Genomic DNA, 15,218 nt, shown 5'->3' on the forward strand with positions numbered 1-15,218 from the left:
TCTGCTATCTTTTCAGTTTTGTCATGTCAGTCTTTACGTGACTTATACTTTGTTCTTTATCATATGAATGAGATACGTATTGCGATGCAAAAAAAAACATAGACCATATTTTTAACGGACGTATTTTCCTGCTGCATGGACGGTATTAAAGGACGTACGGGCGTTGGATTTTGGAGACCAAAAAAGAAAATCATCGCCAGATCCAGATAAGGGTTCTTGCAGGGCGGCGGCCATGGCAGCACTCTCGCTCCCCGATGACATCCTCCTCGAGATCCTCGTCCGCGTCAAGGACCTGACTGCTCTCTTCCGCTGCGCCATGGCGTGCAACCATTGGAGCCGTCTCGTCGTCGATCCCTCCTTCCTCCGGCGCCGCTGGCCAGAGGACGCGTCCTCCTCCTTCATCGGCTTCTTCACAGGGGAACGCCGCCGACCCTACCTAAGACAGGACCCGCCGCCGGAGCCCTTGTTCGTCCCTGTGCAGCGCTCGCCTATGGGCCCTTGCTGCCGCACCCTCGCCTCCATCGTGTCCACTACCCGCGCCGACCTCTTTAAATATGCGGTGCCGATCGTCTCGCGCCACAATCTCCTCTTGCTGCGCAGCACCAGCGGGACTGTCACGCCAAATCAGACCATCCTGCAGCTGGCGGTATGCGACATGGTCGTTGGTACGTGCGACAGGCTCTCTGCACCCGGGCCTCACTATCCTAGCACTCCAATGTTGCTTTGAGATCTATACTACACAACTACCTTATTACATGGAATTTTCTCTTTTTTGTTCCTCTCATATAAAACATGTCTTGAACTTTAAACTTTGCAGTACAACATAACTTTGTAACTAGAATGTGAGATAAAACTTTCAGATTTTTTTGTCCGACATAAATATGAAAAATAAGATTTTTTTAATAAAACAAATCTCATTTTGTATATTTATGTTGGATCAAAAAATCTGTAAGTTTTATCCCACATTCTACATAGAAAGCTTTGTTGTGCTGCAAAGTTGAAGTACAAATACATGTTCTATATGAGAGAAACAAAAAAGAAAAAATTATTTGCATGAATCGTGATGCAGGAATGAGTGGTTGGATAAGGAGTATCCGGGTGCATAGGCTCTAAAACATGTTTTCACAGGCTCCCTCCTCTCCAGTTTAGCTCCGATTTCAGCGATTACAACTCGAACGGCTACGCCATTCTAACCGCTGCGGATTGTGATGAGCTGTCACCGTGGGGCAACACTTCGCCTTTCTTCAAAGTGGTAATCATTGGCTCCAGCTACAGTTTCCTCAAGTATGACCTCCATGTGTTCTCGTCCGACAAAGCAAGCTGGAGCGTGAGCACCAATTGCTTCCATGCTAATGCGCCACCAGAAGGCTACTGGTCATTTAGCAACGCCATTGTGCGTCGTGGCATGGCACACTGGCTATTATATTATGGAGAATGCTCATACATAATTAATCTAGATGCCCAGACCGACCACATCTCCTTGACTAAGCTTCCGTCTACGATGAATTCAAACCGCAAGTGCCTTAGTCTAACCATGAATGGGAATCTATCGCCGCTTTGTATGTCAAGGATATCTCCCGGACTAAAGATATGGGAGCAACAAGAGAATCAAGAAAATATGAACTCTGTCTCTGCGTCATAGTGGTTATGCACCCAGACGATCCAGCTAAAACTACCCGAGAAGGAGACTGGTATAACAGAGCTATGTGCTTTGAGAGAGAAGTGTGGTACACTGGTTATTGGCGACAACCACAACCGTGTTTTCACAGCAGACCTCGAAACAGGAACAATAGAGGGTTGGCCTCGCGAGCACCGCATCTTCCCCTGGGAGGTCATTGCCTTGGAGATTAATTGGCCTGGGATATTTGTTTCTCGGTTATCAGGTACAGCTAGTTGGCCATTCTTAAGGAACTTTTTTCGTTTCCGTTGCAAATTATGCTAAAAAAAGGATCGATGAACGTCCAATGTTGTTGTGCAATTTGCATTTGCATTTGATGCGAATAATGTATTAATTATGTTTTCTGTTTTGGTTAGGAACTCCACATATATCCTCTCTTCTCCTACTGGCCTAACTCTTCCAATGAGGAAGAGGCAACGGAGGGAAAGAGGCAGCTGCAGGAAAGGTAAGGCTTGCGGCGGCACATCGAAGAAGACGAAGCATGGGTGAGGAGCGGATGCAACTGTTGGATAAGTGAGCAACTGTCTATTACTGAGGGCCAGTGGCCAGTACATATACAGACCAGATGTGGTAAAGAGCAGAAAAGCCCCTTATACAATGGGGATGTACACAATGAACTATACACATCTAACACCCCCCCCCCCCTCAAACTCATGGTGGATCAACAACACTGAGTTTGGAGAGGAAAAACCCATGTTGTGCTCGAGTCTGTGCCTTCGTGAAGAAGTCAGCCAACTGTAACTCCGAGGGCACATAGTGAAGAGCAAGAGTATGATCCTGCACAGCAGCACGCACAAAGTGGGCATCCACACCGATGTGCTTGGTGAGCTCATGCTTCACCGGGTCACGCGCAATGCTGATAGCACCGGTGCTGTCAGACAGGAGAGGAGTGGGGGTAGTAGCAGACACACCGAAATCCTCAAGTAACCACCGTAACCAGATCACCTCAGCCGTCAACATAGCCATGGCTCGCAACTCAGCCTCGGTACTCGAGCGAGAAACTGCAGTCTGCTTCTTTGTCTTCCGGGCAATAAGAGAGCCACCAAGAAAGACACAGTAAGCAGACAGTGAGCGTCGATCAGAGGGATCACTAGCCCAGGTAGCATCAGAGTAGGCCTGGAGCTCAAGAGAGCTGTAGCGGGGAAAGAAAAGGCGCTGAGAGATCGTGCCACGAAGATATCGTAGAACACGGAGGAGGTGACTATAGTGGACAGAGGTGGGGCCTGAAACAAACTGACTCAGGATGTGGACATGATAGGAGATGTCAGTGCGTGTAACAGCCAGATAGACAAGGCTGCCAATGAGGTGACGATAGCGAGTGGGATTAGGAAGAGGGTCACCATCAGAGGCACGAAGCTGAACGTTGAGCTCCATAGGAGTCACAGCGGTGCGCTCATCACCAAGAGCAGCGCGAGCAAGAAGATCATGAATATATTTTTCTTGGGAGATGTAGAAGCCATCAGAGGTCGAGGAGATCTCAATTCCAAGAAAATAGCGAAGAGGACCAAGATCAGTCATGAGGAACTGGTCTCGAAGGCGAGCCTTAACAAAGGCAATGTATTCAAAGTCGTCACCAGTAATGATCGTGTCATCAACATAGAGAAGGAGAAGAGTCCGACCACGAGGAGACGTGTGGACAAACAGCGCAGGGTCATGATCACTGGGCGAGAAACCAGCGGCAGTAACCACAGAGGCGAAGCGCTCAAACCAGGCGCGAGGGGCCTGCTTAAGGCCATAGAGGGAGCGGCGAAGTCGACAGACCATACCATTAGGAGCATAGTACCCCGGTGGTGGCTGCATGTAAACCTCCTCACGCAACTCCCCATTGAGAAAAGCGTTCTGGACATCAAGTTGGGAGATAGACCACTGACGAACAAAAGCCACAGCAAGGAGAGTGCGAATAGTGGTCATGTGAGCCACAAGAGCGAATGTCTCATCATAATCGCGTCCCTGCTCTTGCTGATAACCACGGGCCACAAGACGAGCTTTGTATCGCTCAAGAGAACCATCAGAGCGAGTCTTAATCTTGTAGACCCACTTGCAGGTGATGGGACGAACATCGGAAGGGAGGGAAACCAGCTCCCATGTGCCAGAGCGCTCAAGGGCAGCAAGCTCTTCGGCCATCGCAAGCTGCCATTCAGGTTGAGTCATGGCATTCTGATAGGAAGTGGGCTCAGCAATAACAGAGAGACCATACCGATTAGGAGAGTAGCGATCAGGCGGGGCGAGGCCGAGCCCGGAGGTTGTGGACCGGGGGAGGCGTGAGGAGAGGGGCACCAGAGGTGGAAGGCGCGTCAGAGGAGACATCCTCAGGACGAGGGCGACGAGTATAGTGGAGAGGGAACGGGGAGAGAGGACGACGGACTGGAGATGATGGTGGAGAGGTGGAGGAGGAGGATGGAAAACACGGGGTCGGTGGTGAATGAGAAGAAATGAGAGGTGCCGGAGGAAGAGGCGACACAGGAGGCACGTAGCGGGGTGTATCAGGAAGGAGAAGGAAAGAAAGATCGTTGACAGAGAAAATCGAGGAAGAAGAACGTGGGTAGTAAGAACGAGACTCGTCAAAAGTCACATCACAAAAGATGCGCAAGCAACGACCCACAGGATCCCAACATCGATAGCCCTTGTGCTCATCACTGTAGCCAAGGAAAACACACTCAACCAATTGAGCAGTCAGTTTGGTGCGTTCTCGGGGGGCAAGAAGAACATAGCACACGCATCCAAACATACGAAGTGCAGAGTAGTCAGGAGAGCGACCAGTGAGACACTCCATAGGAATACCACCCTGCAGAGCAGACGAGGGCTAAATGTTGATGAGATAGGTGGATGCGGAAACAGCCTCAGCCAAAAATGGGGTGGAAGGGAAGCAGCAATCATCAGCGCACGAGCCGTCTCAAGTAAATGACGATGCTTTCGTTCGGCAACGCCATTCTGAGCATGAGCCCCAGGACACGAGAACTGGGCAAGAGTACCCTGTTCCGCGAGAAAACCACGCAACAGATGAGAGATATACTCTCCAGCAGAGTCAGCACAAAAAGTGCGAATGGGCGTGGCAAACTGGGTGTGAACCATGGCAGCAAAGCGTTTGTATATAGGGAGAACCTCGCTATGAGATTTCATGAAGTAGAGCCAAGTGTAGCGAGAGAAATCATCAATAAACAAAACATAATAGCGATGACCACCTTTCGAATCAAAGGGAGCAGGACCCCAGACATCAGAATGAACTAAGTCAAAATGACGCTGAGATACAGACTCACTGGTAGGATAAGGTAACTGAGTCTGTTTGCCAAGTCTGCAACCATTACAATGTAAGGAGACATCTCCAGATACAGACCCTAAGAGGCCCTGACGAACTAAAGAAGATAAGCGAGAGCCACAGATGTGACCAAGGCGATGATGCCATTGCTGGAAGGACGCAGACGAAGAGGCAGCAAGAGCATGAGAGCTGGCAGAAGTGGTGGCAGCGGAAGGAACACACAGCCAGTCAACCTCCCAAAGGCCCTCTGACTCAGGGCGCCGAGGGCCAGCACCAACCAAGGCCTTGGTGCGACGATTCTGAATGGAGCAAGAGTCGGTGTCAAGAATGACACGACAACCAGAATCAGTAAGTTGGGCAGCGGAAAAAAGATTCATGGTAGACGAGGAACATGAGAAACACTCGGAACAGAAAAGGAGGGAGTGGAAAGAATACCACGACTAGCAACAGGAAGAGATGTGCCATCGGCAATAAGAACATTAACAAGCGAATCAAGAGGTCGGAGAGAAGACAACGCGGAAGGATCAGAAGACATATGAAAGGAGGCTCCAGAATCCAGAACCCACGAGGATGTACCTGACTGTGTAGATGCCGATGATGGTGAGGAAGAGGATGCAGTCATAGCAGCAGCGGAGCCAGTCGACGAGGAGCCCGAGGAAGCAAGAAGACGCTTTACGCGCACAATATCCTGGTCAGTGAGTGATGGAGTCGGGGAAGACACAGGAGTCCCGCTGGAGAGGGAGGGCCTCTGATCTCGCTTCTTCTGGCGACAATCAGACTCTGGGTGATCTGGCCGGGAGCAGTAGCCACAGACGGTGTGACGGCGCGACGTGCCCCTCTCAGTATAAGCAGGGCGACCCACCCACCCAGGAAGGTGTGGGAAGGAGCGGTGAGCTGAGCTGATGACACAGGAGCCCGAGCAGCCAACACAGACGGGACCACCAGAAGACCAGCAGAGCGAAGGCAGGTCTCTTTAGCATGAAGCTCAGCAAGCACCTCCGAGATAGGAACACGGCCACGAGCAAGTAAGTGAGCACGCCGCGGCTCAAACTCAGAGCGGAGACGAGATAAGGACTCATGGATCCGCTGAAACTCCAGATCAGACCGAGTAGTCTGACAGCAACGACAGGTGCCACACACAACCGTCTGAAGAGAGTCAAGCTGACGCCAGATGGCAGAGCACTGTGAATAGAACTCATCAAAAGAGGAATCACCTTGCCGAAGGGCGTGCTCCTGACGCACCACAGATAGGTAGAGAGCATCACCAGAAGGCTGATAGCGCTGACAAAGATTAGCCCACATCGCTGCAACTGTGCCAAGTCCCATGAACTCTGAAGCAAACTGAGGGAGGACACTCGCAGTGAGAACGGCAGCCGCTCGAGCATCATCATTGCACCATTGAGTGTAAGTAGACAGACCATCCCGGTACACAGAGAGAGCATCGGAATAAGCGGATACCTGTTGATCATAAGCATCAAACGCAGCATCATCCAGAGTCTTGGCAGCATCCCGGTCAGCCTGAGAAGCATCAGCAGCAAGGACCGGCGGCACCGGTGGGATTGGGGCCACGGGCGCAACAGGGCATGGCGGACAGGGGACCTCTGTAACACCCCGGATGTAACTTTCCCTTTTTGTACTCCAACTCTTGCCGTTTCCGGCGTTAAGTTATTTTATTTTCTCGGGTTCGGGTCTTTGTCTCCATGTGTTGTTTTTTTTCATACATCTCATATCATGTCATCATGTGCATTGCTTTTGCATACGTGTTCATCTCATGCATTCGAGCATTTTCCCCGTTGTCCGTTTTGCATTCCGGCGCTTCGTTCTCCTCCGGTGGTCATTTCTAGCTTTCTTTCTTGTGTGGGGATTAAACATTTCCGGATTGGACCGAGACTTGCCAAGCAGCCTTGGTTTACCACCGGTAGACCGCCTGTCAAGTTTCGTATCATTTGGACTTCGTTTGATACTCCAACGGTTAACCGAGGGACCGAAAAGGCCTCGTGTGTGTTGCATCCAATCACCCCTCCATTTTGGCCCAAAACCCACCAAACTCTGCTCCATGTCCTAGAGCGTTCGATCACGATCGCGTGGCCGAAAACCGCACCCCATTTGGACTCTCCTAGCTCCACTTATGCCTATAAATAGCCCCCCGTTTTCGGATCATCTCCCCCTCTCGAAACCCTAAAAAACAGATCCGCCGCGCACCGGAGGTGTCCGGCCGCGCCGGACGTTGTCCGCCGCCGCCCGCGTCCTCTCCCGCGCTGCCAAGTGGCAACCACCGCCACCGCCGCCTCGGAGGCCCGCCGGCCCGTTCCCGGCCCCCGCGGCCCAACTCCTCCCCGCCGCCTCGCGCCACTCGCCCGACCCCGCCGCCCGGCTCCCGTCCGCCGCCCGCGCCCGCCGTCCGCCACCGGAGCCGGCCCGCTCCGGCAGCCGCTCCGCCCGCCGTCCGCCGCCTCGCCCGCGGCTCCCCGTCGCCGCCGCCGCCGGGCAGCGCGCTGGCCCGGGCCGGCCAGCCCCGCCGCCTCTCCGACCCCGCCGCCGCATCGTCACCGGCCGGCCGAGGCCCGGCGAGCTCCCCTGCCTCCGGCCACCGCCAACTCCTCTCCGGTGATCCTCGGGAAGCGTGCCACGATCCAGATCTGAAACGTCTACAGTAAACCCTAATTCCGCGAGGTGGTTTTTTTTGCCAAGTCCCGGAATTCTTGATCCATATGCACATGTTCGCGGCTCCGTAACTTTTCATCTGTAACTCCGATTTGGGCATATAATATATCAAAATGTTCGTCTCAACGAGTACATCATTTCAGTCCACTGCATCATTTTCATTTGAGTTCATCTTGATGCCCAAAATGCTATTAGAAGGAGGCTTCGTGAGTTAATTGTCAGATCTGCTAGTTCATCTTAGACTTTTGTCATTTTTGCCATGATTGATGTGTGCATGATATGCCTGTGAGTCCTTCATATGTTTGGTTAAGCATTTTTTCTTCTTTCCAGAGGTGCAACCCATGCATTTTTAGGATGTGTTGGTGACTTGTGCAAGCTTGCAAAGTGAGGCACCCGGTTAATCTGTTTTCAGGGACTTAGTTGTTTTCACTAAGTCTGGGATTATTTAGTTCATGATGCCATATGTTCAGCTTGTTTCCTAGTGATCCGTGCCTCTTTTGAGGATGATCTGTAAAGTATTTTTGTTAATCATGTTATGCTCTATCCATCCATGTATTTGTTTGCAATTATAGAGCACCCTAGCTTGAGTCAATCGAGCTCTACTTTTAATTCATGGTGAATCTGGGCAGTTCGTCAACTTGGTTGCGATTTTGCCGATGCTATTGTAGTTGATCCGTGCATGCTATGCCATTGTTCTTGTCATGTCTAGCTTGTACTTTGTGCCTTCTTAATGGATGTATGCCTGCCTTGCCATGACTTGCACCATGGAGAGTGCATCGAGCTCGTTTACATGCCTTCGTGAGTTATATTTCAGCATGTCTCAGTTTTCACCAAGTCTGAAAACTGATTGTGTTTTAGCTATGTTCGTGTGCCCGTTAGTATATTTTGTGAACCCTTTTGGGCCCAGGTCACTTTGGGTCTTTTGTTAAGCTTGTTGAGTAGCTCCATGCCATGTTCTTACTTGTCTTAATCAGGTCTTGTTTCATGTTGTTTTGCTGCTCCGAAGAGGGCTTCGTGATCTGAAATTTCAGACAAGTGTTAATTTCACCAAGTCTGGAATCTGTTTTGCATTTGCGTTTTTGCCATGCTTGTTTGTACCTCATAATGGATGAATTGGCCGTGTCTCAGTGCTAGTCTTTTGTTAAGCATCTTGTGTGCATCCCTGCCATGTTTATTGTTGTCATGTTTGGTGGCTGTAGCATGTTCATTTCATTGCATTTAGATGCCTACTTGCTGTAAATCGCAGACCGGTGTCAATTTTGAAATGCTTGCCATTTACAAACCGTAACTCCGATTCCGGCGTTCTTTATATCGTTTTCAAGCGATTTCATCTCATCTTTCCAGTGGCACCATTGGAATTCCAAGTTGAGGCCAGGTTCATGCAGTTCCTGTCATATCTTGCATTTTGCATCCCGCATGGCATCCCGCATAGCATATCATCATTGCACCTTATTGCTTGGTCTTGCATGTGGTTGATTGTATCTTTATTGCTTGTTTGTCTTGTTTGGGTAGAGCCGGGAGACGAGTTCGCTACCGAGGAGTCCGTTGAGTTTGCTTGTGAGGATCCAGTCAACTCTGACAACTGTGCAGGCAAGATGATCATACCCTCGAAATCACTACTATCTTTGCTATGCTAGTTTGCTCGCTCTTGCTATGCCAATGCTACGATGCCGACCTTTTGCTTGTCAGCCTCCCAATTGCCATGTTGAGACTCTAACCCACCATGTCCTAGCAAACCGTTGATTGGCTATGTTACCGCTTTGCTCAGCCCCTCTTATAGCGTTGCTAGTTGCAGGTGAAGTTTGGAGGCGTTCCTTGTTGGAACATCGTTTATTTACTTTTTGGGATATCATTATATTGCCATGTTATCTTAATGAATCTATATACTTGGTAAAGGGTGGAAGGCTCGGCCTCTCGCCTAGTGTTTTGTTCCACTCTTGCCGCCCTAGTTTCCGTCATATCGGTGTTATGTTCCCGGATTTTTTTTTGCGTTCCTTACGCGGTTGGGTTATAATGGGAACCCCTTGATAGTTCGCCTTGATTAAAGCTTTTCCAGCAATGCCCAACCTTGGTCTTACCATTTGCCACCTAGCCTCTTTTTCCCTCGGGTTTCCGGAGCCCGCGGGTCATCTTATTTAACCCCCCCCCCCCCCGGGCCAGTGCTCCTCTGAGTGTTGGTCCGACCGAGTAGACTGCGGGGCCACCTCGGGGCAACTTGAGGGTTGGTTTTACTCGTAGGATGTCTCATCTGAGTGTGCCCTGATAAAGAGATATGTGCAGCTCCTATCGGGATTTGTCGGCACATTCGGGCGGTGTTGCTGGTCTTGTCTTCACCTGTCGAATTGTCTTGTTGTACCGGGTTGCCGAGTCTGATCGGTGTGTCTCGGGTGGAGGTCTATTCCTTCGTTAACCGTGAGAGCTTGTCATGGGCTAAGTTGGGACTCCCCTGCAGGGATTGAACTTTCGAAAGCCGTGCCCGCGGTTATGGGCAGATGGGAATTTCTTAATGTCTGGTTGTAGATAACTTGAACCTTAATTAAATAAAATGAATCAACTGAGTGTGTTGCCGTGATGGCCTCTTCTCGGCGGAGTCCGGGAAGTGGACACGGTGTTGGAGTTATGCTTGCGCAGGTTGTTCTCCTAGATTCTCGCTCTTTCTTTGCCTCCTCTTCTCGCTCTCTTTTGCGAATAAGTTAGCCACCATACTTGCTAGTCGCTTGCTGCAGCTCCACATAATTTTGCCTTACCCCTTCCTATAAGCTTAAATAGTCTTGATCGCGAGGGTGCGAGATTGCTGAGTCCCTGTGGCTCACCGATACTATAACTCCAGATGCAGGTCCAGGTGATTCCGCTCCAGGTGACGAGTACGAGCTCAAGTGGGAGTTCGATGAAGACTCTCAGCGATACTACGTGTCCTTTCCTGATGATCAGTAGTGGTGCCTAGTTGGGGTTTGATTCGGGGCCTTGTCACATGTTGGGTTCTTTTCCATTTTGGCGCCGTAGCCGGGCCATGAGTGTTTGTTTGATGGATGTTATTTATGTACTTTGATGTGACGTGGCGAGTGTAAGCCAACTATGTTTCTCCCCCTTTTATTATGCTTTACATGGGATGTTGTAATGATTGCCTAACTTGCGACATTGCTTTCAATGCGGTTATGTCTCTAAGTCGTGCCTCGACACGTGGGAGCTATAGCCGCATCGAGGGCGTTACAAGTTGGTAGCAGAGCCTTCCCTGACCTTAGGAGCCCCATTGCTTGATCGTTTTTAGAGGCCGAGTTGTGTCTAGAAAAATGTTTTGAGTCACTTAGGAATTATATATCGGAGAGTTTAGGAATTCTTTTTTACTTCCCAGTCTCCTCATCGCTCTGGTAAGGCATCCTGACATAGAGTTTTAACTCTTCTCTTCTCAAATTTCACTAAAAAAAATTTAGGATCACGCGAGTATCTTGGAATCATTCCGATGGCTTATGATGAGAACATTGTCTTGGTGCCTCCTGTCAGGGGTTTAGTGGAAGTGTCCCGGGGAGTTGAGCTCTGAGGTGTTGTCATCATAATTTTATCGTTGCAATTCTGGAATACCTGAGATATGTTCGCCGACATCGAAAATCTCTTTTATGCAGTTCGTTGGTGAGATAACCTCGACGCCACCCAGTACTGGGGTGGGAGTTCGGGAGTATCGCCATAACTTGTATAACGGATGCTTTTCGAAGGTTGAGGTAGAAGGTTTCCGAAGTTTTCTTGGTTATGTGTTGAAGGATGGATACAGCTGGATGTAGGATTTGTTAGTTTGGGTGAGATATTATGCTTCCCCTGTATCCCCAACACCTGATTGCATAACCGGAAAGGTTCGGGAGTTTCATAGGTGGGAATTCTAGTAGCTCTAGTTCTTCTTCCACAGATATTGGTTTGAGATTGGGATTTCTTACCGATTATTCGTTCTTGATCCGTACCTTGTTGATTTATTTCTCTACCTTAATTCTACGTGGCTTCTCAATTTATGGATATGTGACCATTGGAAGAGGAATGCATTCATTCATTTTGTTCGGATGTGAAGACTATATGTTGCAATTTTCATTCCGTTGGATTCAGCTTCAATATTTATCTATCATGTGCTAATGGTGGTCAACCTCTTCAGGATGGCTCCCGCTAAGAGCACCAGTTAGAACCAGAATCAAGATCCGCCACCGCCTCCACCTCCTCCAGAGGCATGGCAAGCTGTGATGGCCGCAACCAATGCAAACACTCAGCTGATCATGCAAATTCTTCAAGAGCGCAATCAAGGCAGTCAAGGGAATCAAGGCAGCAATCAGAGTCACTTTGCTACACTCAACCAGTTCCTTGCTAATGGGCCAAAGACTTTCAGCAATTGTGTTGAGGCAACCGATGCTGACGATTGGCTTGTGGATTTGTGTAAGCATTTCGAGTGCAGCAACGTCAGGCCTGAGGACTTTGTGAAGTTCGCTTCCTTCCAACTCAAAGATCAAGCTGCAGAATGGTTCCAGCAGTACAAGGACTCCAGAGGTGGACGTGTTATCACTTGGGATGATTTCCGTCGAGATTTCCGAGCTCATCATATTCCGCAGAGCGTGGTTGAAAGCAAGCGTGAGGAATTCCGCAATCTGAAGCAAGGCTCTTTGTCTGTCTATGACTACAACAAATTGTTCCAGAAGCTTGCCCGCTTTGCCAAGCAGGACGTCCCTGATGAGAAGAGCATGATATATCAGTTCAGGGGTGGTCTCAGAGAAGATATTCAGCTCGCTCTTGTTCTCTTTGAGCCCTTGAGATACGATGAGTTCTACAACATGGCACTGAAGAAAGAGGCTGCTCAGTTGAGGTGTGATGCTTCCAGGAAGCGAGTCAGAGATGTTACTCCTTCCTCTACTCAAGTGGCCAAGCAGCAGAAGTTTTGGCTTCCTCCTCCTCCGTTCCGTCAGCCGTATCAGCAGAAGAGCAAAGGTGGCAGTGGTTCTTCCCACCCACCCAACCCTGGCTTTCAGAACAAGACTTCGTCTCAAGCTCCAAGATCGAGTGCTCCGTATCACCGTCCACTTTCAGAGGTCATGTGCAACAAGTGCCAACAGAAGGGTCACTATGCCAACAAGTGTCTCAACCAGAGGCGTCTTCCTCCTCCTCCTCCTGTCAGATCGGCAAGTACAGCTATGGTCAAGCATAACCCCAAGCACGCCAAGGTCAATTTGATGAATGCAGCTCAGGCAAAGGACTCGTCAGATGTGATCATGGGTAACCTTCCTGTTAATGATATTCCTGCAAAAGTTCTTTTTGACACTGGTGCATCGCATTCATTTTTGTCATGCCCTTTTGCATCGAAGCACAATGTTGATACCGAGATTATGCCCAAAGTCATGCAAGTTGTTTCTCCCGGCAAGCTTTTGACTTCTAGTTTGGTTGCTCCCGGTGTCTCTATCACGTTGGGCGATTACAAGTTTCTCTCTTCTCCGGTGGTTCTTGGTAACTCGGATATTGATCTTATTCTCGGGATGGATTGGCTTTCTAAGCACAAGGCTCAGCTTGATTGTGCAGCCAGGCAGATTCAATTGACTCATTTGTCTGAGGATGTAATTGTCTTTGCCGCTCGTGATGATACTATTCGTCTGTTTTCTCTCAATGAGAAGGGTGAATTGGACGCTATTTCGCAAATTCCAGTCGTTTGCGAATATCAAGACGTCTTTCCAGAAGAGCTCCCAGGAATGCCTCCGCACCGGCCAGTTGAATTCGTTATTGAACTTGAGCCTGGTACGGAACCTGTGTGCAAACGTCCTTACAAGCTCGGACCTGAAGAGTTGAAGGAGCTGAAGAAGCAACTCGATGAGCAAGAAAGAATGGGTCTTATCCGGCCTAGTTCTTCTCCGTGGGGTTGTGGTGTTCTTTTTGTGAAGAAGAAGGATGGAACGGACCGACTTTGTGTTGATTACCGTCCAGTGAACAAGAAGACCATCAAGAACAAATACCCACTTCCCAACATCAATGAGCTGTTCGAACAACTCAAAGGTGCCCAAGTATTCTCCAAGCTTGACCTCCGTATGGGTTATCACCAGATTCGCATTCGTGAAGAAGATATTCCCAAGACAGCATTCAGAACAAGCTTTGGTTCATATGAATACACTGTCATGTCTTTTGGCCTCGCCAACGCTCCTCCGACGTTCTCTCGCATGATGAATTTCATCTTCAACGCCTACACCAATGACTTCGTTTTGGTCTATCTCGACGACATTCTGGTTTTCTCGAAGAACAAGGAAGATCATGCCAAGCATTTGCGTTTGGTTCTTGATAAGCTCAGAGAACATCAGTTCTATGCCAAGTTCCCCAAGTGTGAATTTTGGCTCGATGAGGTTCTTTATCTTGGTCATATCATCTCTGCCAAGGGCATTGCCATGAATCCCGAGAAGGTGTCCGCAATTGTGAATTGGGAACCTCCTCAGAACGTCAAGCAACTCCGCAGTTTTCTCGGTCTCGCAAGCTACTGCAGAAGATTCGTTGAAAACTTTTCTAAGATCGCAAAGCCTCTCTCAAATCTTCTTCAGAAGCACGTCAAGTACGTTTGGTCTCCGGAGTGTGATATTGCTTTCAACACTTTGAAAGAGAAGTTGATCACTGCTCCAGTTCTGACTCCGCCTGATGAATCCAAGCCGTACGAGGTCTTTTGTGATGCCTCTCTCCATGGTCTTGGCGCAGTTTTGATGCAAGAGAAGAAAGTTGTTGCTTATACATCTCGCCAGTTGAAGCCTAATGAGAAGAACTACCCCACTCATGATCTAGAGTTGGCGGCAGTTGTGCATGCTCTTTTGACTTGGAGACATCTTCTATTGGGAAGAAAAGTGGACATTTTCACTGATCACAAGAGTCTCAAGTACATCTTCACTCAGCCTAATCTCAACCTAAGGCAAACTCGATGGGTCGAAATGATTCAAGAGTATAATCCGAGTATCGAGTATACTCCAGGCAAGGCCAATGTGATTGCTGACGCTTTGAGCAGAAAGGCCTATTGCAACAGTCTGATTCTCAAGCCTTATCAACCCGAGCTTTGTGAAGCTTTCCGCAAACTTAATCTGCAAGTTGTTCCTCAAGGTTTCCTCGCCAACCTTCAAGTCTCTCCTACCTTAGAAGACCAGATTCGCCAAGCTCAGCTTCTTGATGCTATGGTGAAAAAGGTGAAGATTGGGATTGCCAAGAGTCAGTCCAAGTACAAGTGCTACCGCCTTGATGACAAGGACACTCTCTTCTTCGAGGATCGAATTGTTGTACCCAAAGGTGACCTCCGTAAAGTGATCATGAACGAGGCTCACAATTCTCTCCTCTCCATCCACCCTGGGAGTACGAAGATGTATCAAGACCTCAAGCAAGCTTATTGGTGGACTCGAATGAAGCGCGAGATCACTCAATTCGTGAATGAATGTGATGTCTGCAGAAGAGTGAAGGTAGAACACCAAAGGCCAGCAGGTCTCCTCCAACCTCTTGACATTCCAGAATGGAAGTTTGACCACATTGAAATGGACTTCGTGACTGGCTTTCCAAAGTCCAAGCGTGGCAATGATGCTATATTCGTTGTCATCGACAAGCTCACCAAAGTGGCTCACTTTCTGCCTATCAAAGAGTCGATCA

General features: G+C 49.1%; 1 protein-coding gene across 1 annotated transcript; it reads left to right on the forward strand.

Moving 5' to 3' along the window:
• Positions 1-232: 232 nt before the first annotated feature.
• LOC147963066 (uncharacterized) lies at positions 233-2,127 on the forward strand. The gene is made up of 3 exons (XM_087529458.1): positions 233-678; positions 1,129-1,393; positions 2,035-2,127. The coding sequence occupies exons 1-3, from the start codon at positions 233-235 to the stop codon at positions 2,125-2,127; spliced, it is 804 nt and encodes a 267-aa protein (XP_087385584.1).
• The last annotated feature ends 13,091 nt before the right edge of the window (positions 2,128-15,218 follow it).

Source organism: Triticum urartu, chromosome 6A (assembly GCF_056163025.1).
Source record: "Triticum urartu cultivar PI428250 chromosome 6A, HENAU_Tu73, whole genome shotgun sequence".
NCBI classification, from domain to species: Eukaryota; Viridiplantae; Streptophyta; class Magnoliopsida; order Poales; family Poaceae; genus Triticum; species Triticum urartu.